The sequence below is a fragment of the Rhinatrema bivittatum genome, chromosome 14 (assembly GCF_901001135.1).
Source record: "Rhinatrema bivittatum chromosome 14, aRhiBiv1.1, whole genome shotgun sequence".
NCBI lineage: Eukaryota > Metazoa > Chordata > Amphibia > Gymnophiona > Rhinatrematidae > Rhinatrema > Rhinatrema bivittatum.
Genome location: NC_042628.1, coordinates 77,483,625 through 77,511,415, shown reverse-complemented (window position 1 = coordinate 77,511,415; position 27,791 = coordinate 77,483,625). Strand labels below are relative to the sequence as shown.

General features: G+C 46.2%; 1 protein-coding gene across 1 annotated transcript in view; it reads right to left on the bottom strand.

Annotated features, from left to right (window-relative positions):
* LOC115075937 (IgGFc-binding protein-like) overlaps positions 1-27,791 on the bottom strand; it is a 400,171-nt gene that overhangs the window by 177,145 nt on the left and 195,235 nt on the right. The window contains exons 30-35 of the mRNA XM_029576916.1: positions 26,570-26,608; positions 15,345-15,392; positions 5,529-5,576; positions 4,556-4,603; positions 3,585-3,626; positions 2,467-2,514 (exon numbers count right to left, since the gene is read on the bottom strand). Of these exons, the coding sequence (XP_029432776.1) occupies positions 2,467-2,514; positions 3,585-3,626; positions 4,556-4,603; positions 5,529-5,576; positions 15,345-15,392; positions 26,570-26,608 (273 nt within the window). The remainder of the gene's footprint in view (positions 1-2,466; positions 2,515-3,584; positions 3,627-4,555; positions 4,604-5,528; positions 5,577-15,344; positions 15,393-26,569; positions 26,609-27,791) is intronic.

Below are 27,791 nucleotides of genomic sequence, written 5' to 3'. Positions count from 1 at the left end.
TTGGCCATCCTTTTTACTCAACACGTCTTCCGCCTCCATGGACTCCCATTGCACATAACCTCCAGCCGCGGTCCGCAGTTCACTGCAAAGTATTGGAAGGCTCTCTGCAGGAAGTTCGGCGTGCAGCTTGACCTAACCACGGCCTTCCATCCCCAGGCCAACGGGCAAACCGAGCGCACCAATAGGACATTGAAGACATTCCTTCGGTCCTTCATGGGGGATCTCCAGGACAATTGGGTGTCCTTATTACGATGGGCGGAATTCTCCTATATCTGTCACAAGCACTCTGCGACTGACCAATCCCCGTTCCAGTTGGTCTACGGGAAGGTCCCGAGACCTTCTCTACCTCTGCCTTTGACGGTGCCATCTCCGGCAGTTCAATTCACGGCACGACATTTGCGCCATTTATGGCAAGTCACCCAGGAGAAACTCCGCCTGGCGGCAGCCAAAACAAAAAAATATACGGACAAGTCTCGGCAGCCCACTCCGGTCTTCCTTCCGGGGCAGAAGGTATGGTCGAGTACCAGAAACATTCACTTATAAACTCACTTTATGCGCATGGCTCCCGGGTACATCGGTCCATTCACGGTAGTTGAGCGAGTAGGGCCAGTCTCCTACCGATTGCATCTGCCGTCCACCTTGAAGATCCACAACGTGTTTCACGTGTCCCTATTCAAACCAGTGGTCCTCTCAGCGTTTCATACCAAGCCTTCTGAACCTACCTCCGCTACTACTGACCCTGATGTTATCTACACCGTAAAAGATGTCCTTGACGTTCGCTTTCACCACTGCCGGTGGGAATACCTCCTCTACTGGGAGGGGTATGGCCGGAAGGAGAATTCCTGGGAGCCATCCTCCAATATCCTGGATAAAAATCTCCTTCGCCAGTTCCATGTGGATCACCCGTGTAAACCCAGGCCTCCCGGGAGGGGGCGTAGGAGGGTGGTTACTGTTATGGTTCCGGGCCGTTCCCCGGGACCTTCTCCTACCTCACGGCCCGGGCCAGCCTCAGCGCGCCTCCCTCAGGGAGCTCCACATTTAAATGGGCCAGCGCGGGAATTGCTGGTCAGCTCCTCGGGTGACGTCAGATGCTGCCGGGTTATTTAAACCCGGCAGCCACGACAGGACCGCACCTTGCAACGAGGCTCCTCAGGTTCCCTGACTTCTACTTGCTGCTACTCTTGGATTGCTTCTGTCTTCGACCCGGCTTGTTTCCCGTACTTGTCTCCTGCTTCCGCCCCTTGGTTTTGGTATCGACGTCTGACCTCTGGCTTCTGACCTGGCTCTGCTCCACGACTTCGTTTTCGACTTCTATTCCTGGCTTGGTATTGACTTCTGACCTTCTGGCTTCCGACCTGGCTCTGTCCACGACTCCGTATTCTGCTTCGTCCCTGGCTTTGGTGTGGATCTCTGACTCCTGGCCCCGCTTCGTTCCTAGACTCCGACTTCGGCCTCTTCCTCATTTCACATATCCACTGTTTGCTGGCCCAGAGGATTCTTCTACATCCCAGCAGCTCGAGCTCTCACGGGCTCCTCCCGGGGGAGCCGCAGGCTTCCAAGGGTGAAGACTCTTCATCTACCTGGGTTCAGTCCTCGTCCATCTCTCTTCAGCCGCGGCCTGGGTCCTTGGTCGCATACAACTCCACGTAAGTCCAAGAGGTCCGGATCCCTACAGGATCCTCCTGGGGGGACCTCGGACTTCCAGTGGTGAAGCCTCCTCTGAGTCTCTTCCGAGCCACCTCCCGGTTGGGACGCTTGCTGTGGCCTTCCATAGCATACCACCCACTGTCCTGACCGGTCCAAGGGTCCATGAACGCAACAAGGACAGCTTGGAGAAGAGACGGCTGAAGGGAGATATGATACAGGTCTACAGAATAATGAAAAGACTTGAATGGGTAAATGTGAATTGGTTATTTAGTCTTTCAGGTAACACAAGGAATAGGGGGCAGTCCATGAAGTTAGCAAGTAGCCCATTTAAAACAAATCAGAAAAAGTCATTTTCACTCAATGCATAATTAAGCTCTGAAATTCATTGCCAGAGGAACTGGTTATGGCTGTTAGTGTAACTGGGTTTAAAAAAGGTTTGGATAACTTCCGCACACAGGTCTTAAAATCTACCCCTTAATGTTTGGGTACTTGCCAGGTACTTGTGACTTGGTTGACCACTGTTGGCCACAGGATACTGGACTTGATGGACTCTTGGTCTGACCCATATCTGATGTTCTTATGTCTCAGCTATGAGGTATACATGAAGAGGTCAATATTCAAAGCTGGCCATTTAAGAAACTTGACCAGATATAATTTACAAGGTATCCTCAGCAGCACAGTAGTGTCACAGAATATATATATATATATATTCCTGCTTAGCCACACAAGTTCTAACCGGCTAAATGGCATGTATCCCAAACTCAAAATGTCCCCTTTTGTGGATGTTCCCATTTCCCACAAACATGATTAAGTACTCACTTGGTAGCATTTCAGCTGGGATGTGGCTATTTTTAATTATCCATGATGCTGAAAGTAAAGCAGATTAACATATTTTAGTCTTATTTTCTTGTAAAAGAAGTTCACGCCCCATCTGCATATCTGGAACAGACTCCCCAGCAGATTTCAAACCTTTTACATTTAACCTGCTCTGGAGGACTCATGGAGCATGGAAAACCCCATACGGATAAAGACTGGGCTATAATATACGAACGTGGTGCAGAGACCTGTAACTGGACTTAGGAATTAAGGAAAAAAGCCAATCAATGTGTGAACTTCAGTAAGTCACTTCTGTACAATGTAGTCAAGAGTGATTAATCAGAAAACTAAGAACAATGAGGTCAGCTATGTCCAGAGGTTTCTATGAGCACTTCTGCCAAAGCGATACTCCAACTGATACGCTTTCAAATAGGTAGAAAGCTAGCCATTCCTCTTCTAAATATAATGACATTCATTTAATAACAAAAGAGGGAAAGCTGATGCTTTACCTTCACAGCATGAGCATGAGGAGCAGAAGCACAGTCTTTCTCCGTATATTAATCAAGAATGAATATTTAGCACAGACATACCAATTTTCTTAATTTCTTTTCTTAATAGTACAGCGACACTTTAGGAATAGGCTAATTTTTATTCAATTAATCAAAATAAATTACAAATGAAATCTATTTATAAAAACAATAAAATACGAGAATTTCTTTAGAGTTCTTTAGGAGTCTGTAAAATAAATTTGTGTAAGAGGAATCTTTTGGGGCTGATTATCCAAGCACTTTTATGCACAGAAAACTGTTTAATACTTATACATCACAATTTCCTAATAAACCTGAGGTTTCTGCACTTAAAAGTACATGTGAAACCTGATTTTGCGTGTATTTTCACCTGTAGTAGGAGCTGGTGTTCTGGGAGTGGAGCTGGGGTGTGTAAATCTGTATGCTCAGGAGCAGATGGAACTTTGTACATATATGTTCATGCACATTCCAGGCAAACCCACAAATTTTCACAGCTGACTTAAGCCACTTTGAAAATTCAGCTTTGAGCCGTCTGTGAGTAGGAAATACTTCCTCCAGCCAGTCCACATTTCTAGAATTGTAATCGAATCTCACCTATTTCCATACTTGTTGGGAACTGAATATGTGCACCTGGTTCTGAAAGGAAAGTGGATAATTTTACTTAAACATACTTGACGTGTACATGCATAACATTTGAAGTTACACATATAAGTAGCTTGTACGCACACAAGTAGTATTTTATAAAATTGTAAGGTATGCATGCACTGGCAGTGTCGCAAAGGGTGAATCAGGGGCATTACGTGGTGGGGTTTGGAAGCTCACGTACCAGTTGCTATTTTGTAAGCAGAATATGAGCCAATATTACCGAACTTGTTGGTATGCTGTCACATCTGCTGATTTGCAAAAGTGAGATTGCATCACCGTTATCTGTACTTTTTTGGTGGCAGGTCCAGGTGAACTGGTGGGAATTCAGGGTATATGGAGACAGATATTAACTATGTGCATGTACCATTTTGCACACCAGTTGTCTGATACCTCTGCCAATTCATCAGGTCCAGTTCATCTAGACCTTCTAGAACTTCATCCTGTTTCACCCAGACATTCCATCTAAATACTGCAAACAATAGAAGGGTTGGTAAGGGTGAAGCTCCAGACATCTCTTTCCTGCATAGCTCCATCAGCTGTCGCTAAGCACCTAAGGGGCCTTCTCCGTACGATGAGTTAACCTCCCCACAGCAACAAACGTCCATGAATCTTATAGGTAGAAGGGCGAGTTGAAAACTTCCCAATTTTCTCCAATGCCTCTACTTTTAGCTTCATTTTCACAGGGGAGATCCTGAGTTGGGTTTAGATTGGGGGAGGGGCGTGGTAACAATGCATTTATGTTTACATTTTCAAAACTATCCATATTGTTTTTGCTGGTGTAGCAAAATGATCACAATCTGACAACCCCAGATCATAAACTTAATGTTACCAAACTCAAGAAAGGAACCTTTCAACAGTACAGTTTTGGAGGAGTTCTTAGTGGATATCCACATTATTCATAAATATTATTTAATACTCACTCATTAGGGTTTCTTTTGAAATGCTGAACAATCTCAATATCCACGGTGCTATAAGTGAAACAGATAGATTAGCAGCATAAACACAGATTTGGTTTCATTATTCTATGTTGAATTAGACACCTGAAAATCTGGAGACGCACGATTCTAGCCCACTTTCAAATTTTGGCTGTACTGATTCTTGGAGAAAACACAAACTATAGAAAGCCATATTAAAGATAAAGATTGGGTCACATTATATTCCCAATGCTGAAGAGTCCTGTGCAGTGGTAATTTTCTAAAATAAAAACCAAGGTAAACGGTCAAGGCCGGTGGAAGCTTTCATCTTCTACTCCAGCTGCAAAGAGCAAGAAGAATCAACTAAAGGAACCCAAGTCACCATACTTGGAGGAGAAGCCCATTAACGGCTATTAATCAAGTTTACTTAGGGAATAGCCACTGCTATTAATTGCATCAGTAGCATGGGATCTTCTTAGTGTTTGGGTAATTGCCAGGTTCTTGTGGCCTGATTTGGCCTCTGTTGGAAACAGAATATGCTGGACTTGATGGACCCTTGGTCTGACCCAGCATGGCGATTTCTCATGTTCTTACTTGGGAACTCTCCAGGTTTGGCCTGGAGACTCAGGGTTTAGAGTCCCAACTCCGGGTCTCTGGGAGAGCACTCAGGATCTCCGGGTCTTAAACATTTTCTTTTTTAATTCAGCCAACTGTGCAGTGAGCTGGTCTGCCATTATCATTGAGTTAATCGGATAAGTAGCGCCATCCCGATCCATTTGTTCTACATCAACTATCTGGGTAAGTACTTAGCCAGCCAGATAAGTAATTTGTCCGGTTAAGTGGTGGCAGCTGAACATAATCTGATATTCAGCATCCACCACTTAGCAGGAACAGTAGGACTTATCCAGCTAAGTAGCATTTGAATATTGGGGCCTATTCTTATGCAATCCCCTTTCCATAAATAGGATTTAATACTCACTTGATTTCTCTTCAGGCTTCCCATGGAAAATATTATACATCCATGTTTCTGAAAGCAAAGCAGATCTGTTAACATGATTAAGACATAATCTGTGTCTTGAATCCATAGTAAAGTTTTTGAGCCCCATATCTACAAATCTGAAGACTTGTGGATTTCCTGGTTCTTGGAGAGGGCCCACAATATTGAAAAACTCGATAGGACTACAAAACTGGGCCAGATTAGCTGAAACATGTAGGAGGGTTCTGTGACTGGTTGCAGGACTTATTTAGCTCAGTGGCGCTAAATATCAGATCCAAGGAGTCATTTAACGCCTAACATGTCAAGAATAATTGAACAGAAAATGAATGAAAAGAACTCAGTTCTGACTGAAGATGACTGAGGGTGATCATGGGAAAAGGAATGCTCAAACACTTTCTGATCCTCCAATAGTCATACAGTGCCATTCCCTGTAAGTACCCGGATCAGTCCAATCTCCTGAGTTTATGCATCCCTGCCAGCAGATGGAGACAGAACATTTCACTGACATTGCTTCATAATTCTGGTGCCACCTGCAGTTCCTCAGTATTTCGCTGTCTCCAGCAGATGGTGGCTGATGCATAAACCTGCAGTTCTGAGGTTTGTAAATGTTTTTCTTTTTTTGGTGTGAGCCTTTCCTCCCAGGGGTGTTTGGGTCCTGGTGGATCCTTCCCTGTTTGGTTGAGGTGGACAAGCTGGAGTTCGGTGGCCTTTTTGTATGCTCGCTCCTTTAGTCCATAGGGTGTAAATCCGGTGATCCAGATCTCTCCCTTCATGAGGCTCCTTAGGTGGCTATAGGCTCAGGGTGGCTAGTAAATTTTTTCTTTCATCAGCTTGCCTTTCTTTCTTTAAATTTCTGTTTTCAGTCTCTCCTTATTTCTTTTTGCCTTTTCCTGAACCAGAGCTGGACAGCTCTATGTTTTCTGCAGAGGTGAGGCTGACCAGATTTGTAAAGTTGTTTTAAAAAAGGAAAAAGAAAAAAAAAAGGTAAGACTCTCTCACAGGTGGTTCTCTCCCTCCGGTCCCTGTTTGTAGTAGGTGTGCAGGCTCCATTTTTTGCTACCGTTTACGCATTTGTTCAGGGCTCAGCAGAGGGATTTTCCCGCGGTTTCATCATGTTTCGCATCTCTGTTTGCGGCGCATGTGGTGCAGGATTCCAAGCGGCTCAACCGCTTTAGTTTATGTGCAGCCTGCGTTTCAGGGGAAGAGGGTCCGTCAGAGGCTCCGGCAACTGCAAGAGGCAGGAACCATCATGCGGGCTCTCCCCAAATGTTTCTGTGAAGTGCCGTTGTGCGGCAGGCCTCCAATGTCCTCCCATGCAGGAATGGTGGTGATTTTGGCTCCCCTGGCAGTGCAATCTGTTCAGACGGAAGATGGGGGAGATTTCCCTCCGCCTCTTTCTCCAGCCCACCTGACCATGGTAGAAGGTCGGGAGGGGAGCAGATAAGGCAGTGCACTTAGATCTGCCAGTGTGTGCATCCATGGAGAATGCACCCTCACAGTTCTCACAGGCTACTTGGGCCTTCTCTGTTGATTTTGTTCTACTACTGCATGAGGCATATTTACCTCAGCAGGCAGGTTTGGGTAGCCAGTCTCATACTCTAGGGCAGGGGTCAGGAACCTTTTTGGCTGAGAGAGCCATAAACGCCACATATTTTAAAATGTAATTCCATGAGAGCCATACAATATGTTTAAAACTAAATACAAGTAAATGTGTGCATTTTATGTAAGATCACATTTTTAAAGTACAATAAGTCTCTGAAAATATTACACCAGGCCTTAAGACACCAATACATCTCCTATTAGGAAAACGGACCAAGTCAGGCTGCTATAGAGTCCTACACAGAAACTACACGCCAGCAGAAAACCTCACCTGAATCACGTGCTGTCCCTCACCTAACATAGAATAAAGAGACCAAAACGCATAACAAGAAGCATGCAGACAAAAACTGAATTGGAAACTGCAACAAGCCAGAGTCTCTGTATGCAGTGTAACAAAGGAAAAAAGAAACATCACACATCCTTATAAAACAAATCAAGAAATATAAAATCATCAGCAGTAAAACTGTACTAACAAAAAGAACATATTTCGAAACAGCTGATGAGTGGAATATCCAATAATTAAAAACTCATATAAAACATTTCCAGATACCAACAAAATATTTCAAAATAGCAGACACAAAGATCCAGTAATGAAAAATAATAAGGATACAAAAATTTTTTTGCTCTGCATACCTGGGAACGTTTGATATCCAGGTGTCCTGAGATTGTTCTGAATTAGCAGGAGGTGGGGTGGTTTGCTTGGAACTTTCTCCTCTCTCAGTCACATACCAGCGCTCTCTCTCACACTGGCTCTCAATGACACACCTATACACACATGCTCTCAGTCACTCACATATACAAATGTTTTTTCTCTCTCACTTATATAGGCTCTTAATTACACATTTACACACATGCTGTCTATCTTTTCACGCTTACACACACACAGGCTTTCAATCACATAAATACATGCTGTCTTTTTCTCTCACACACAGACTCTCATTCACATGCTTACAAACATGTCCTCTCTTTCTCTCATTTACACACAGGCTCTCAATCACATACTCACATGCTCCCTCACCTAAATCAGCTCTCAATCACACAGACACACATGGTCTCTCTCTCTCATTTAAACACAGGCTCTCAATCACATACTCACAAGCTCCATCACCTAAACCAGCTGTCAATCAGACACAGACACACATGATCTCTCTCTTACTTATACACACAGGCTCTTAATCATACATACACATGATCTCTCTCACACACAAAGGATCTCAATCATACACACATACTCTTTCAAACAAACAGGTTTTCAATTACAAACTTACACATACAGGTTCCCAATGGTAAACTTACATTCATGCTCTCTCTCTCACAGGCAGGATCTCAATCACAGACATACTCTCTTTCACATATACAGGCTCTCAATCATTCACATACATGCAATCTCTCACTCACACACACAGGATCTCAAACACACATGCTTGCTCGCTCATTCACTCTCTCTCTCTCCCCCCCCCCCCCGGGAACTCGCGGCAGCAGCAGCCACCTCCCAACGCTAACCTCCTTCATTTTCAGCCCTCGCGGAGGCGAAGGCGGAGTCCCATCGGCCGCGGTTGAAGATTTTCATTTTCCTCCGAGCCGCGCTGCAGTCTTCTTCCCGCGCAGGCACCCGATGCTCTCCACTTCCTCTTCCGGGCCGCGGGAAGAAGAGAGCACCGGCGTGCTCTCTTCTTCCCGCGGCCCGGAAGAGGAAGTGGAGAGCATCGGGTGCCTGCGCGGGAAGACCCGCGCAGGCACCCGATGACTCCAGCGCTGGCACCCGGCTGACACCCGATGACTCCCGCGCAGGCACCCGGATGACTCCAGTCGGCGTGCTCTCTTCTCCTCCCCCCCGCGGCCCGGAAGAGGAAGTGGTGAGCATCGGGTGCCTGCGCGGAAGAAGAGACCATGGTCTCTTCTTCCGCGCAGGCACCCGATGCTCACCACTTCCTCTTCCGGGCCGCGGGGGGGGAGGAGAAGAGAGCACGCCGGTGCCGCTGACTCCAGCTGTCCTGCCGCGTTCCGCCCGGGCTGACAGCATTTTAAGCCCGGGCGGCGGAGGACCGGGGAGCAGCTGGGTCAGCGGGGAACCGCGAAGTATGGCGACACGTGTCTGCGAGCCAGATGCAGCCCTCAAAAGAGCCATATCTGGCTCGCGAGCCATGGGTTCCCGACCCCTGCTCTAGGGGGTCAGAGAGGCAGTCCGAGGCATGATCAGTCCCCATGTTGGAACCCTCCATGGGACAGTGCTCTTAGTGTCCTTGGTTTGCTGATGCAGGCTCGGATGACTCAGTTGGGTCTCAGGGCAACCCCCGGACGCAGGAGGCCTTCTTCTCGCAGGATCAGGGTTTTGATCCAAATGACGTTGGTGTCTCTCAAGGAGATGATCTAGATCATATTCCTATCTTGGAGGCTAACGACTCTAAAGTGCACTGCTTGTTCTGGAAGGAGGAGTGAGACGCTTGGATTCCTCAGGTTTTGGAAGAATTTGGGCTGATAGTCCTACAAGGAATACTCAGATATAGAAAGTGTGGATCCGGTTTTGGATGGGCTTCAGGCTATAAGTCAGTGAAAAAGATGGTGGATCGAGAATGGGGAGTACCCGACTCTGGCTTGAGAGTGGGAAGTGCGATGGCTAAGCTTTATCCCTTGCTGGAACAGACATTGGATCTATTTTCCCTTACAAAGCTGGACACTGGTTTCAGTGGTCACAAAGAAGACAACTATCCCTGTTGTGGGTTACATAGAAACGTAGAAATGACGGCAGAAGAAGACCAAACAGCCCATCCAGTCTGCCCAGCAAGCTTTCACACTTATTTTTTTCATACTTATCTGTTACTCTTGGCCCTTATAAGTAACCTTTTGGTTTTATTTCCCTTCCACCCCCGCCATCGATGTAGATAGCAGTGCTAGAGCTGCATCTAAGTTAAGTATCTAGCTAATTGGTTAGGGGTAGTAACCACTGTAATAAGCAAGTTACTCCCACGCTTGTTTACTCAGCCTGTGCAATTCAGTCCTTGTTGGTTGTCTGAATATAAATCTTCTTTTCTTCATTCTCCCCTGCTGTTGAAGCAGTGAGCTGCGTTGCATATGTTTTCCAAGTGAAGTATTAGGCTTAATTGATTCGGAGTAGTAACCGCCGTAACAAGCAATCAACACCCATGCTTATTTGTTTACCTAGACTATGTAATTCAGTCCTTGTTGGTTGTCTGAATATAAATCCTCTTTCCTTCATTCCCCCTGCCGTTGAAGCAGAGAGCTATACTGGATTTACATTGAAAGTGAAGTATCAGGCTAATTTGGTTTGGGGTAGTAACCACTGTAAAAAGCAAGCTACTTCCCTGCTTTTTTGTGGATGCAAATCCTTTTTTCCCAACATTTCTTCTTGCCGTTGAAGCATAGAGCAATGTTGGAGTCGCATTAACCGTGTGTATGTTTATTGAATTAAGGATATTAATCTCCAGGTAGTAGTCGTCAATCCCGCAAGCCACCCCCATGCCTCTTCTCTTCATTAACATCCTCTAGACTATGGATCCACAGTGTTTATCCCATGCCCCTTTGAAATCCTTCACAGTTTTGGTCTTCACCACTTCCTCTGGAAAGGCATTCCAGGCATCCACCACCCTCTCCTTGAAGAAATACTTCCTGACATTAGTTCTGAGTCTTCCTCCCTAACTTCCTCCCTGTCTTCCTCCCTGGGTTCCGTGGTATTGAAGGATGTTCAAGATCAGAAGTTGGAAATTTTCCTCAAAAGGATTTTTGAGGTATCAGCCCTGAGTCTGCAGACGGCTATCTGCTAAGGTTTCATGCAAAGGGCTTGCCTGCGCTGGGTTAAACAGCTTCAGGACAGGCAGGCAAATTTGAGTGTCAAAGGAGATAAAGCAGAGCGCTTGGAGGCGTCGGTTGCTTACATGGCAGACGCCTTTTTTTGACTTGGTCAGAACTTCCTCTCGTATCATGGGTTCCATGGTATCAGCCGGGTGGTTATTGTGGTTACGCAACTGGTTCATGGATGTCTCGTCTAAGTCACATTCAGGATCTCTGTTTGGTGAGGATCTGGAGCACGTGAAGAAAGACCTGGGTGAGAATAAGGTACATAAGTTGCTGGAGGATAAGCCTATGGGCATGCGGCCTTTTCAATCTCTGTTGCACTTTCGGGATATTTGGTTGCATCAGGCGAGAGGAGCCCCACCTGTGCAAAAGCAGGTCTCTTCTCGAGGTCAGTCCTGGGGGCAGTCCTTTCAAGCTTCCTTCAATAGTGGGGCCACTTGAGGCAATCCTCACAATGAGGCGAGGCCAGTCCACTCTACCATTCCTTTTATAGGGGGTCATCTAGCGCGATTTTACAGGGAGTGGACCAAGATCACTCAGGATCAGTAGGCCCTCAGCGTAATAAGAGACTGTTACACATTAGAATTTGCTCAGCCCATTTGCAACTTGTTTGTAGATTCCCCCTGCGGGTCACTGGAAAAGCGTCAGGCGGTCCGGGGAACATTAGGCAGGTTACAGGCGTTAGGAGCAATGTTTCCAGTTCCACAGAGCGAACAAGGGAAAGGTCGGTATTCCATCTACTTGTAGTTCCAAAGAAAGCAGTCTCTTTTCTCCCCATTCTGGATTTAAAATGAGTTTCAGATGGAAACTTTGTGGTCTGTAATCGCAGTAGTGTGCAAAGACGAGTTTCTGGCTTCTTTGAATCTGACGGAGGCCTACCTACATATCCCTATTAATTCGGATCACCGGCATTTCCTGAGGTTCATGGTACTGGGTCAGCATTTCCAGTTTCAGGCTCTCCCATTTGGGCTGGCTACAGTACCCCACAAATTCACAAAGGTCATGGTGGTGGTGGAGATGGCATCATGACACGAAGGTGTCTTGGTGCACCCTTATCTATACGATTGGCTCATCAGCGCAAAGTCATAATTCGCTTGTTGTGCGGCGGTACAGAAGGTAATTACCACCCTAAAATCTCTAGGCTGGGCGGTGACTTTGGCTAAGAGCCAGCTGATCCCGTCTCAGACCCTAGACTATTTGGGGGCTTGGTTCAACATGCTGAAAGGCAAGGTGTTCCTCTCAGAGGAGAGAGCTTGCAAATTACAGATGCAAACCCGGTGTCAGTTGGCTTTGCAGGTTCCCAGAGCTTGGTGATTTTTTGCAGGTTCTCTCCTCGATGGCCTCAACGATGGAGTTGGTGCCGTGGGCTTTTTCGCATATGAGACCGTTACAGAGAGCTCTGTTGGCACAGTGGAATCCGTTGTTGGAAGAGTTTCATATCCCTTCTAGGTCCTGGTTAAGCGTGGTAGTGTGGCTTGGTAGCTACAGATGTCCACCCTAGTACATGGGTCAATCTGGAGGTCCCGGAATGGATAATTCTTACTACCAATGCCAGTCATTCTGCATGGCGGAGGGGGGGGCAGTATGCCAACGACAGTCGTTCCAGGGCATTTGGTCGGTGGAAGAAAGTTCTTGGTCTACCAATCGCAGAGAGACCAGAGCAGCACGGTTAGCATTGCTTGTTTTTCTACCTTTGGTTCAAGGCCGACAGGTGAGGGTCTTATTGGACAATGCAATGACTGTAGCATAAATCAGTTGGCAGAGAAGAACCAAGAGTCGTGTGGCGGCCCAGGAGGGTCAGGATATAATTCTTTGGGTGGAACAGCACTTGATTCACATAGAGGCGTCTCATATCACAGGGGTTGAAAATGTCCAAGCAGATTTCCTATGTCACAGAACTCTAGATCTAGGGGAGTGAGAGTTGTCTGAGTCAGTGATGCAGCTCATCTGAGAGAGGTGGGGCAGTCCCGACTCCCCATGTGGCTTCAATGGCGACATGTCTCAATGCAAAGACATGTCACTTTTTTAGTCGAAGCTGGGAATACGGGACGAAGGAGTCGAATCTCTGATAATACCCTGGCCTCGGGGGTTCTACTTTATATATTTCCCCCTTGGCCCCTGATAGGCAAGGTGTTGCTTCGGATACAGAGACACCCGGGAGAGGTGTTGTTGGTCACCTCTGAGTGGTCTCTTCGGTCGTGGTTTCCGGATCTAATCAACATGGCAGTGGACGATCCGGTACACTTCAGTCGTCTTCTTCGGCAGGGCACCATATTTTCAAACCAGGCAGATCGCTTTTGTCTAGCGGCCTAGCTTTTGAGAGGCGGCATTTGAGACCATGAGGGTACCCAGAGGCAGTCATTACTACTCTTCTGCAAGCTAGATGGGCGTCTACTTCATTGTCGTATGTCAGAATCTGAAAGGTCTTTGAAGCATGGTGTATAACTATCGGTGACAGGCCTTATGCTCTTTGGTATCTCAGATTTTTTTCTTTCTTTCCAGAAGGTTTGATCAATGCCTACCTTTCAACTGCCTCAGAGTACAAGTAGCACTCTGGCTTGTTGACATGGTAGACTTGAGGGTTACATGTTGTCCTCTCATCGCGATCTGGTGAGATTTCTTCGCGGGATTAAGAATATGTGCCCAAGGTGAGGAGAGTTTGTCTATCCTGGAAATTTAATCTCCTTTCTGAGGTTTGTGTGAGCAACCATTTGAACCTCTCCGCAGAGTGACTCTTAAGGATTTGACCTTAAAGGTTATTTTCCTGGTAGCCATTTGTTCTGTGAGGAGAATCTCTGACTTGCAAGCTTTATCTTGCTGCGATTCATTCCTTCAGATCATGAACTCAGGAGTGTCCATGAGAACAGTTCCCATCATTTCTTCCAAAGGTGGTATCGACTTTTCAGAAGCATCCAATTCTGGGAAAGCTTCTGGCTTTCCCAGAATTGGATGCTTCTGCACCTCATGCGCAGGAGCTTAGGCTGTTAGACATCCATAGAACTTTGCTGAGGTATCTCAAGGTAACGAATGATTTTATGACGTCTGATCATCTGTTCATTTTATGGAGTGTTTCGAAAAAAGGTACCTAGGCTTCCAAAGCTACCATTGTGAGGTGGTTTAAGGAGACTATTGGGTCGGCATACATTCTCAAAGGCCATCATATGCCTGAAGGTTTGAGGGTTCACTCTACACATTCTCAGGTGGCCTCATGGCCGGAGGCCCAGTTGATTTCACCACAGGAAATTTCTAGGGCAGCAACTTGGAAGTCGCTGCATACTTTTGCAAGGCACTACCATCTAGATGTAGGGGATCTGGAATCTCTGTCTTTTGGTGAGAGTGTCTTGCGAGTGGGACTCTCCAAAGTAGGTAGCTTTAGTACATCCCAGGAGTCTGGACTGATCCGAATACATACAGGGAAAGGAAAATTGGTTCTTACTTGCTAATTTTCATTCCTGTAGTACCACGGATCAGTCCAGAACCCACCTGATCTATGGAAGTTTTGGTACAAACTTTTAAGATTATAGAATATAGACTCTTGGAAGGAGTTTTTCAAGGTTTTACAAGTTTTGCAATTGTTTTACGCTTGGATATGGGTCACTTCTGAGGAACTGCAGATGGTACCAGCCATTATGAAGCAGTGTCAGTGAAACTTTCTCTGTCTCCATCTGCTGGCAGGGCTGCATAAAGCCAGGAGTCTGGACTGATCCGTGGAACTACAGGAACAAAAGTTAGCAGGTAAGAACCAATTTCCCCTCAGTTTATTAATATCTCAAGCATGCATATGATTTGCATCCAAAGAGCTTAATAAAGAATCTTTAGTCAGTATAATAAGGTAACCTCACAAAACGCCAGATACTTTTCTCTCATTTTTGTAGGATTACCATTGTTACAAACTTCAAAATTGGAGCTCATTTGCAGTAAGCAATGTTGTGCCACTCTTACTGTATTTAAAAAAAGTCTCTTTGTAAGAACAAGGAAATAAGATAAGCGCTAAGATTCTTCAGGAATAAAGTTTTGAGATTTCATTTGATTTTGGGTAATCACCCCACTATTTGGCAAACATAGAAGATTTATTGATACATTTTTATATACCGACATTAGATCAAAGATATCACATCGGTTTACAGATAACAAAAAAGGAAATAAGCGGGGGGGGGGGGGGGGTTTATACTTATTTCTTACAGTGAAACATTTTCTTTAACAGAGCAAGGAAATGAAACTTGAGGTTTAGCCTTTACCCTTGGGTGAAACTTGAAGATCAACCACACTTCATGCAAATCATTCCCAACGTGAATTATCCAGCTGAATAGGATTGTAAGGACCATGTTCTAAGGTTGAAAGTAGCAAAGCAAACAAAAGACCAATACTTGCATATGAACACCTCACCTGTATTCACTCCACTTGGAGGCTCCGGAAATGATTCTATTGATGTGACTGGTTTGGAAAAGAAAATGGGAAATTTTGTTTAACTGAATATATCTGACATTACAATTCCTCACAGACTGATGTATTAAGCTTCAAAAAAGTTTTTGCAAAAAGGGTTTTCATGTGAAAAATAGTACAAAACTCCTGCAATTGCACACAAATGCCAACTTAATGAGCTCCTGTAATGCAAATTCATAGCAAAGCAACTCATTAATATGCTATTTTGTGAAACCAGGCATGTGAAAAAAACTTCATAGTACCGTTTCTACAAAAAGAACAAATGCACTTCAGCAATGTAGTTCTGTTTGCTACTGCAGTGCTTTGTGTACACCAGCTTATATTTATATATTTATTTGATTTATATTCTGTTTTTTTAACTTTTCAAAGCAGATTAATTCAGCTACTCTAGGTATTTCTCTGTCCCCAAAGGGCTTTTAATCTATGTTTGTAGCTCCTCTGCATAAAGGGGGAAGTTGGCCTCCACCACACCCCAAACTATACTTACAAAACTCCCTGGTTATTCCAAGGGCCCCACTCTCAACCCTGACTCTCACGCTCCTCATGGCTGTAAATATGCCAAATATCGTAAGCCCCATCTCTCATCCCACAAAAAGAATAAAAGCTCAAATCTGAGGCATCCACCGTACACCTAATGCTAACCCTGTTAAATGAGTCATCATCCAGGTGCAGGATCAATCCCCACTTGCTGCTACCCCACCGGTGAAACTTTCCAAAAAGGCACCAGCTGATCCCAGGTGTTCCTTTACCCTTGGGTGAAACTTAGACCTCGGCTTCTCAAACTATGGGTCCAGACCCTAAATGGGGTTAGAAAACCTTCAGATTGAGATCACAATTACCTCTTCAGGCACCAGCAGCAGTAGTATTAGTAGTAGAAGGGAGCATGGGCCCTGTGAGTCAGCACGCATTCACAGGGCACTTCCCTTGCAGGAATTTCTCTGATAAAAGGAAGCCCTGCACAAGGAGGGATCAAAGTCTCTGCAGGGCCTGCAAGTTTGCACTATCTCACAGGTCCCAAGCTGACCTTCATTGGTAATGCTGCTGCCCCCTGCAAATCACCGTTGGGCTTGGGACCCGCCATGAAGGGAAGGGAAGAATGAATGTGCATGGGCCACTGGAGATTGCCACTGTACCTTTCTCCTCCCACACCAATGAACCTACTCAAGAGAATAAATTTGCCCCTGACATCAGCTTGCCCTCTTCCTACCAGATGTTATCCACCTTTGGCCCAGGGCTCACAGGAAAAGTTTGTTGGGAGGAGGGGTTATTTGAAGAGAATGATGAAAGCAGAAGGGCTTGAGGGATTGATAAGGTGGAGAGGAATTGGCTGTGGAGGGTGAGAGACGGGGGAATATGAGGGATTTATTTATTTATTTAAAACATTTATATACCGTTTCACCAAATACATGAAATGACCGAAGCGGTTTACAATACATTTTCAAAATAAAAATTAACTATAAAATAGCCCCCCAACTGAGTTAAGTAAATTAAAAATTAAAATTATAAATTATAGTAGAGAAAAAAATTACATAAACTCATGATCAATTTTCAAAATAAAATTAAATACAGTAGTTTAATCATTAACTTATAAACAAGATTAAAAAAGGTAATAATCCAACACTTACTAAACGTAAATGATTAAGCAAGAATAATGTTTAGAAATCAGGATCTAGTTTTTAATGGGATCTAAATTTTCAAAAGCTTCTTTAAAGAAGTATGTTTTTCAAGCTTTTTTGAATTCTTTTTTGTTTTGAATTTGTCTCAGAAAGTCAGGTAAGGCATTCCACATTAATGGCCCTGCGACAGAAAATGCCCTTTGCCTGGTGACGTTTAAGGCGGTCTTTTTTATTGTCGGAACTTCTAATAAATTTTTTCCTGCAGACCTAAGGTCCCTAGATGGTTTATACATTCGCAATTCCGAACAAAGCCAAACAGAATCAATACTATTTAGTAAGGAATGTTAGAATATTAAAGTAAGGAATGTTAGAATTTTAAATTTTATTCTATATTTAACCGGAAGCCAGTGTAACTTCTGCAATACTGGAGAAATATGCTGTCTAATGGGGGTTGCCGTTAAAAGTCTAGCAAGAGGAGTTGGGTTATGAAATGTGATCAGCTGAGGCATTGTGAGAGAGGGTTGGAGAAGAAGAGGGGAGGCTGGGAGTTGAGAGAGAGGATGGGGTGAGAGGTAGAGGATGACAGAGCATCAGTTGGGGGTTATAAGAAGTGTATGGGGGTGAGAGAGGATCAGCTGTGGGATGTGAAAAGTGCTGTAGTGGATGAGAAGAGGAAAGGGAGGTGAGAGGAGCAGAGTTTGAGAGACTGAGTACACTGGAGGGGAGGAGATTGAGAGACAGTCCTGTGGAGGGGGTGAGGTTGAGATGGATCAGGTAGAGTATGGGGAAGGTGAGGCATGATTGATGGAAGGAGACCGCACCTCTACTAATTTCTTTTGCTTGTCATGTGACATTTCAAGTGATAAAATGGGTTCACACTGGGAAGCCCTGACTTAAAGACAAATGGTGCAGGGAGGAAATGAGTGAGTGGGGATACCCATGCCCCTGGCAGATGACCCTTTTGTTAGAGTAGGCTTTGGGTACACAGAAGGATGGGGGGGAATGTGAGGAGGCCCCTCAAATTGATTTTTTACTCTTTGTGAGTACAAGAGGAAGGGCTTAAGGCAGGGGTCAGGAACCTTTTTGGCTGAGAGCCATAAACGCCACATATTTTAAAATGTAATTCCATGAGAGCCATACAATATGTTTAAAACTAAATACAAGTAAATGTGTGCATTTTATGTAAGATCACACTTTTAAAGTACAATAAGTCTCTGAAAATATTACACCAGGCCTTAAGACACCAATACATCTCCTATTAGGAAAACGGACCAAGTCAGGCTGCTATAGAGTCCTACACAGAAACTACACGCCAGCAGAAAACCTCACCTGAATCACGTGCTGTCCCTCACCTAACATAGAATAAAGAGACCAAAACGCATAACAAGAAGCATGCAGAAAAAACTGAATTGGAAACTGCAACAAGCCAGAGTCTCTGTATGCAGTGTAACAAAGGAAAAAAGAAACATCACCCATCCTTATAAAACAAATCAAGAAATATAAAATCATCAGCAGTAAAACTGTACTAACAAAAAGAACATATTTCGAAACAGCTGATGAGTGGAATATCCAATAATTAAAAACTCATATAAAACATTTCCAGATACCAACAAAATATTTCAAAATAGCAGACACAAAGACCCAGTAATGAAAAATAATAAGGATACAAAATTTTTTTTGCTCCGCATACCTGGGAAAGTTTGATATCCAGGTGTCCTGAGATTGTTCTGAATTAGCAGGAGGTGGGGTGGTTTGCTTGGAACTTTCTCCGCTCTCAGTCACATACCAGCGCTCTCTCTCACACTGGCTCTCAATGACACACCTATACACACGTGCTCTCAGTACTCACATATACACGTTTTTTCTCTCTCACTTATATAGGCTCTTAATTACACATTTACACACATGCTATCTATCTTTTCACGCTTACACACACACACACAGGCTTTCAATCACATAAATACATGCTGTCTTTTTCTCTCACACACAGACTCTCATTCACATGCTTACAAACATGTCCTCTCTTTCTCTCATTTACACACAGGCTCTCAATCACATACTCACATGCTCCCTCACCTAAATCAGCTCTCAATCACACACAGACACACATGGTCTCTCTCTCTCATTTAAACACAGGCTCTCAATCACATACTCACATGCTCCATCACCTAAACCAGCTCTCAATCACACACAACACACATGATCTCTCTCTTACTTATACACACAGGCTCTTAATCATACATACACATGATTTCTCTCACACACAAAGGATGTCAATCATACACACATACTCTTTCACACAAACACGTTTTCAATCACAAACTTACACATACAGGTTCCCAATGGTAAACTTACATTCATGCTCTCTCTCTCTCACAGGCAGGCTCTCAATCACAGACATACTCTCTTTCACATATACAGGCTCTCAATCATTCACATACATGCAATCTCTCACACACACACACACACACACACACACACACACACAGCCCCCCCCCCCCCCCCCGCGGCCCGGAAGAGGAAGTGGAGAGTATCGGGTGCGTGCGCGGCAAGAAGAGGCCACGCTAGTGCGCTCGGCATCGGCCCGAAGAAAAGAAGACTGCAGCGCGGCTCGGAGGAAAATGAAGAGGTTCAATCGCAGCCGATGGGACTCCGCCTCCGCCTCCGCGAGGGCTGAAAATGAAGAGGTTAGCGTTGGGAGGAGGCTGCTGCTGCCGTGAGTTCCCGGGGTGGGGGAGAGAGAGAGTGAATGAGCGAGCAAACACACATGCTTGCTTGCTCATTCACTCTCTCTCCCCCACCCCCACCCCAGGAACACGCGGCAGCAGCAGCCTCCTCCCAACGCTAACCTCTTCATTTTCAGCCCTCGCGGAGGCGGAGTCCCATCGGCCATGGTTGAAGCTCTTCATTTTCCTCCGAGCCGCGCTGCAGTCTTCTTTTCTTCGGGTCGATGCCGAGCGCACTAGCGTGGCCTCTTCTTGCCGCGCACGCACCCGATACTCTCCACTTCCTCTTCCGGGCCGGGGGGGGGGGGGGGAAGAAGAGACCATGCCGGTGCCGCTGACTCCAGCTGTCCTGCCGCGTTCCGCCCGGGCTGACAGCATTTTAAGCCCGGGCGGAGGAGGACCGGGCAGCAGCTGGGTCAGCGGGAAAGTGTGGCGAAACTTGTCTGCGAGCCAGATGCAGCCCTCAAAAGAGCCATATCTGGCTCGCGAGCCATGGGTTCCCGACCCCTGGCTTAAGGGATGGGGATTATGAGCTATCATCTTGGTCATCTTTAGAGTGCAAATTTCCTGACTATTGCAATAAGTGAAAAAACCATGGTCTCCGAGGCCACTCTGGAGGTACTAGGATAACCGTTCCTGGGTGAGCTTCCATGCGTCCCACCAGAGGCCATGGAGGAAACACATAGAGTAGAACGTCGTCGGGCAAAAGTACTAGGGCATCCATCTCTTCCGCCCCATGCTCCCTTCTGCTGCTGAAAAAGCGTGGGGCCTTCACATTTTTCTGAGTCGCCATCAAGTCTACATGAGGAGTGCCCAACTGGGAAGAGATGAACGTCATTTCTTCCCAGGACAGCTCCCATTCTCCGAGGTCCAGTTGCTGACGGCTGAAAAAATCCACCTGCACATTGTCGACCAGTGCTATGTGAGAGGCCGCCAACAGGGCTAGATGTCATTCCGCCAAGGCCATCAGCTTCCCTGCTTCTAAGGACGACTCTTGGTTCCCTCTTGATGGTCGTCACATTGACTGACAAAAATCAGGGACAAGAGGGAGAGACCTCTGCAACACCAAGTGCACAGCTCTCATTTCCAGGCAATTAATGGACCATTGCACCTCCTTCTGCAACCACTGGCCCTGGGCCGACTGAGATTGGCACACAGCTCCCCAACCGGAGAGACTGGCAACCATGGTTACTATTACCCATTGAGGCACCTCAATATACACACACTGCATCTCAAGTGGTTGAGGACAAGCCACCAACCAATACTGGACCTGGCGGACTCAGAGTGGCAAGGGAACCTGGAATTCTTCTGACATCAGATCCCAGCAGGAAAGCAATGCTCTCTGCAAAGGCCTCATATGAGAAAACGCCCACGGGACCAACTCCAGAGTGGACGCATTGGAGCCAAGAACCTGCAAGTAATCCCAGCTCTGGGAACTGGCTGTGACAGGAGATGCTTAACTTGTGACGTCAGCTTGGTTATCCGGTCCTTCCTGATGAAGACTTTGCTGATTCAGGTATCAAATCATGCTCCTATGGAGTCCAGGACCTGGGAAGGAAGCAGATGGCTCTTGGACTAATTGATGACCCATCCGAGACTTTGTGTATTGCCAGCCTGCAAAGATCTTCTAACTTTGCTCGAATGAGCTAGTCGTCCGGGTATGGATGAACCAGCATTCCCTCCCACCGGAGAGCTGCAGTCACCATCACCAGCACCTTGCTGAAGGTACGGGGAGCTGTCGCCAAACTGAATGGTAGGGCATGGAACTGAAAATGCCTCGCAAGGTCCATGAAGCAGAGAAATCTTTGATGCTCCATGCGGATCTCGATGCGAAGATATGCTTCCATGAGATCCAGGGAAGCCAAAAACTCACCGCTGCGCACCGCTGCAATAACTCAGCACAGGATTTCCATCCAAAAGTGTCACACTTTGAGAGCTTTGTTCACTTTCTTGAGATCCAGGATCGGAAGGAAAGAACCTTTGTTTTTGAGTACCACAAAATAGATAAAGTATCTCCCAGTCTTGCACTCGTCTAGAGGAACAGGAACAATGGACCCAAGAATTTTCAGCCGGCGCAGGGTCTGATTCACGATCTGCGTCTTTATCGTTGACCCGCAGAGAGATACCAGAAACAGGTCTCGCAGAGGCCAAGCAAATTCTAATGCGTAGCCATGTTCTATGATGTTTAGAACCCACTGGTCTGACGTTATTTTGACCCGCTCCTCGTAAAACAGGGACAGCCGTCCCCCTATGACTGGAACACAGGAGTGGGCTGGCATTGTCTCATTGAGAGGAATTGCATCCCAAAGACCCCTGATTGAATCCATCACGGTTCGGTCTATGTCCCCGAAAGGCGTGAGACCAAGATTCAGATCTATCCAATGACTGTCTCTGTCCCAGGAGGGCGCCCTACTCTGATAGAAACGACTGTGACCTCGAAAGTGAGGTCGGGGAGGAGATGAAAATTTATAGGCCTTCTAGGCTTGTCCTCAGGTAGCTTATGCACCTTATTCTCCCCTAAGGACTTGATCAGTTGCTCTAGATCTTCCCCAAACAGAAAATTGCCCTGGAAGGGGAGAGCCCTTAGCTGAGGCTTGGACGAAACATCGGCCGACCAGTTGCGTAGGCACAAGATCCTTCTGGCCGAAACCGCAGACACCATAGTCCTGGACGAGGTACGGAGGAAGTCATAAGGCATCCGCGCCAAACAACACCACTGCCTCCAAGTGTTCCGCCTGCTCCGATGCCTGAGGAGAGAGAACTTTCGCACTGAGGAGTTGTTGAACCCACCTCAGGCTTGCTCGCTGCATAAGACTGCTGCAGACAGCAGCCCTAACGCCGAGCGCTGAAACCTCGAATATTCTTTTGAGATGGATCTCTAGTTTTCTATCTTGAAGATCCTTAAGAGCCGCCGCTCCTGCCACCAGAATAATTGTCCTTTTGGTGACAGCTGACACCGAAGCGTCCACCTTAGAAACCTTCAGGAGTTACAAGGAATCCTCAGGCAGCGGATAGAGATTGTCCAAGGCTCGTCCCACACGTAGGCCGGATTTCGGAGTAACCCACTCACAATGCAGCAGCTGTTGGGGCATAGAATAAAAGGGGACATAGTAGCTGGACTACGCAACCTGGCTAGAACAGGGTCCACCGTGTCGTGGCCCGGGACATCCTGAGGAAACGAAATCCCCATCATGGGTCAAGCTCATCCCTCTGAAACAAGCTCATCCCTCTGAAACAAGCTCACGACCCTCAGATCGTTGCCATCCAAGGGCTCAAATCAGCGGGAGAACGGGAAGGAGGGAGATCCCCTCCCCCAGCCGCTATATCCGATGCAGGAGCAAAGGAACTCAAAATGGCCGCCATTCCCGCTCTCAACGAGAACGGGGCAGCCACGTCTCCTGCCTGTCCGGCCGTTTGCCCGCACCACAGGACCTAGCTGCTGTTATCTTGTGAACATCCAATGTCACTTCCCCGCCAAGGAGGCACCGGGAACAGAGGCCTGTGCGGGAGAGCTGCAAAGTTGACTCCCTGCAGCCGAGCACAGTAAGGCATGCAGCAGAGCCGCCAAAAAAGAAACTCCGAAGAAGCAAGCGGCAACAGAGCTCAGGAGACAAATACGCAGGCACTACAGAGCACTGCTCCTGAGTGCGCAGTCGCCGTGGCAGGAGAAAGAAGGAGCGCACCTGACTTTTTTTTTTTTTAACGATATACTCGGAAAACTTTAATGGAGCAAGTTGTGTGGCGATGTCGCCGGGACCGGGATCAGAGATGGGGAGGGACTGGACAACCGGTTTGCACACCTACCGCCTCATGGAATGAAGGCAGGGTATCCAACCCCAGTTCCAGGTACCTTCTATTAGGGGGTATGGTCCCACAAGGACCTGCCAAACCACTGGGAGGATTAAACTTGCTGTCCTGCTTGATCTGCCAAGGAGAAAGAAAGAAAAATCTCATCCCACTTTTTCTTTCTTTTTTTTTTTGTAAGTTCAAGACCGCAGATTTTGCACCACCTCCATCTGCTGGAGACAGAGAAATACTAAAGAGATGCAGGTGGCACAGCAGTTTAAGAGGGGGTGCTCTTCAAGTTTTTCTCTGTCTCCATCTGCTGGAAGGGAGGCAAAACTCAGCAATCTGGACTGATACAGATATGTAGAGAGAACTGCAGTTTCGTTCTTAGGAAGTTGGAGGCATCTGAATGATGAGTAATCCAAGAAACCATAATTCATTTAACAGACTATCTAGAATAATGTCTACTGCACTTTTCAACCTTTATAAAGCTGATCTTCCACAGACCTTAGGCATGAAACATTCCATCCATCACAAATGAAGAAAGAGAGGCCAAAATCCACAGAATATTAAGAAACAAACCCAAGTGGTATACATACAAAGAAAATATAACTATTAGTAAGATGGTCAGTGATAATTAATAAATAGAAATAGAAATGAAAATAGAAAAGACACAATATAAAATATAAAAGGCACCCAATGATAAATAAAAAGGCACACTTTCTGACTGCTCCTGTGAAGGGAGCATACAGTTTTACAGCCGGACAGACAGGGTACTTGTGCTCCCTTTCAAAACCACAGTACACTGCTGCCTTAGTCGCAGGACAAGCTCCTGTATGCAACAAGTGACCAGACGTTTTGCAGTCAGAAAATCGATTAATAATAGTTTCTATGCTCCTGCTCTCCACATATATAAGGCTCATTTAAAAGGACACATATTTATATTTGACAGCGAGATTATATTTCTGACATAGGTCATAGCCGAAACATGGTCATCTCTGGTCTGTGATTGAATCTAATTCTTTTTTTATTTATTTAATTTGATTTGATTGTAAAATCAAATGGTATTAAATCTATATATACATATATTTTTATCACTGTGTCTCTTTTATACTTTTCTAATTTTGTCATGTCTACTTTCAATTATATTAAATTATATTTATTATTAATTATGATTTTAGCAATTATTATCACTGAACATCTTACTAGTAGTTCTGGATTCTTTGTGCATATATTGATGTGCGTCCCGTCCGCACTCTGCACACGCCCGGGCCTGCTCACCTCACTCCTGGTTCAACGAGTCCTGGGCCGTCCTCCCCCGCTGCTGCTGCTAGCTCGGCTCGGCTTCAGTGTCCTGCGGTGGCGACCGCCGAGCCTTCCACCTCCCACCAGGCCTCATGACGGGGCTCGCGTCCTCCGTGGCATTTGCCCCGTCCCTACGCATGCGCGCACGGACCGCCCGACCTCTTAAAGGGCCAAGGGCGGGTCCCAGTTCCACGGCACGCCCTGATTGTATACTTAAGGAAGTGGTCAGTCACCACTTCTTTGCCTTGGCAATCGGGTCGTACACTCCAGTGTGTCTAGTTTGCCTTCCAGCGCCTCTCGTTCCAGCGTCTCCTGTGTCTCCTGCTCCATCATCTCCTGTGTCTCCTGTTCCTTCATCTCTCCATCCCTGGTAGTACCCTTCGGACTGATCTCACGGTACTGACCTTTGCTTGATCCTGACTATTCTTGATTACTGTCTGGATCTGACCTCTTCCTGTTCTCCGACTACCCTTGATCGCGGCCTGGAACCTATCTCTGTCTGACCACTGACTACTCTTGATCGCTGCCTGGAACCTGACCTCTGCCTGACTTGACTACTTCCGGATTGATTACAAGGTACTGATCCCTGCTTTGGCTGACCATTCTGGACTGATACTCTGGCCTTGATCCTTGCTATACACTCAGACTCCCTGTTCTGGATTCCTGAGACCTTTGGACATTCTGCTCTGAACATCGACTGGGCACTGTTGTTTGTGGTGGGCACTCCCCTGTACTTCCCCTCTAGGAGATCCTGCGAGGCCCACCTAAGACCAGGAGGCCCGGGTAACCAAGGGCTCAACCTGAGGGAACCCCAAGTTGCTATTGGTGAAGCACCTGCTAGCCTCTGTCTCCTCCTGTGCTCCGCCTCCTGGTGGAAGGCGCTCCCTGGGTCCGACCGGAGGACCGTACCAGTCCTGCACCAGGCCAAGGGTCCACCTCCAGCGCAATATACATCACTTGGGTTTGAATTTCTACCTTTCATACCAGCAATTTTTGGGGGGATTTGTAATGGTAACAGCCTTCAAAAAAATGGGATAAATGCAGAAAATCCTTATTTTCAAAAATGAAGGCATAGTGAAACAATGAGCATGGGGTAGTCAATTGGGGCAATGTCCATAGAGTGGCAGTTTTGACTCAAAAATCCATATGACTGCATCAGGCTTCTAGGAAAGACTGGGGAAACCTGAATAGTGGGACCATGATTAGGCCCAAGCTTCCACGTGCACAGGGAGGTTGAATGTTTACAAAAATGGCAGCTGAGTGACTTGCTTGAACGCACGGCGGATCTGGACTTTGGATTTTAAAAACCAACACCTAATCCAAAGAGGAAGTTGGTAGGGCCTGACATGACTGGCCAGAAGAGATGATGGAAGCCAGTACTATAGCAGATTTGGGGCAGGCTTTGTACTGATATGAACTGCAGTGATGGGAAAAAGTTTGAAGGTTCATGTAAGAGACAGGATGGCGGGGGCAGGGGGAAGGTGCTTATCTACCCAATGTGGAAGAATCGCAACTGAGCAGATGGAATGGGCCAATTTGATCTTTTTCTGCCTCAATTACTGTGATTCTATTCTATGGTTCAGAAAAAAAATATTAGATGGAAACTTTTCTAAGGGACTATAACACACAACATTTCCCAAGGTAATGTCCTCAAGAGGTAACCTAGTCATCAGTGATCAGTACAGATTCATGCGAGGCAATTCCATACTGTGTATAAATCTGATTTAATACTCACCCGGAATCTCTTTCGGCTTTGGTTTTGAAGGTTCAGGTACTGAAAACAAAATGATTGATTCAGTGTGAGGTAAACTTAACTTGCAAAGGTTTTGATATTATTTAGTTCATGGATATGGAAATGGTTTGATGGTGGGAAAAGTTATGAAATCAATACGGAAGTAAAGAATAGTGCAGTAAATAAGTTAAGTACAAATAATGTTTGAGATTTAAAAAGTTAACAGATGAAACACCTCCCAAGGTCTTAATCCACAGCTGTCCCTCCTCTCCCCCCAACAAAGGCTTTGGGGTCCATCACTGAGCCTTATTAGGCCCCTACCAATTCCTCTCTTCCTTCTCTTTCCATCTGGGATGCTATTTTTCCAGATGCTATATGCTGTGAGCCCACTCTCTAGCTGCTGCTGTGAGGGTCACACTGTTCAATATTCCTGCTTCTTCCTGCCTATTCCCTGGCCATTCTGCAGGATGATGACCAGGGACTGTTTTTATTGCATTTCTGCCAATTTCATCAAAAGAAAAGGGCATATAAGAAAATTGATTCGTGCTAATTTTCATTCTGTAATACCACAAATCCTTCCAGACAAGTGGGTTTATGCGTCCCTTCCAGTAGATGGAGGCAGAGAACAAAACTTCGAGGCACTGCTACATAACTGAGTGTGCCACCTGCAGTCCTCAGTACTGACTTGTACCTGAGCCAAGATATATATTGTTGCAACCGTTGCTGCCCGACGTCTCCACTCCGCCTTCTTTACCTCTGTGGCGACTCCCTCCAGGTCTGAAGGACGGCTGGCTGCAGCGGTGTCTCCCTGGCGTCTCTTTCCGGAATCCCCAGACCGGCTCGATGCTGCAGATCCGCCATGTTGCCTGAAGCCTAGGGGTGTGCGCGTGCTCCAAATGAAGTACCAATAAGGGTGTGAACCTCAGGGGCGTCCCCCTGAGATGACGTCATCCGCTTCCGATAGTTAGCAAGAGTTCGGGTTTGGGTTAGGACAAGGTTTACTCACGTTACCCTGCCTAAGCTACTCTGCCTCCTCGGACTTACCAGACGTACTCGCTCCTCGAGGGCCCTCGTTCCTGACTATCTGCTGATTCTCTTCTGCTGGAAGCCATCACCGTCTACATCATTGTGAGTTAACATCGCTCTTTCAGAGCTTTCTCCTCGAGGGCCTATCCTTTCCAGCTCCTGAGCTCCATTGAGACCTTATGTGAGTTTTGTCATCTAG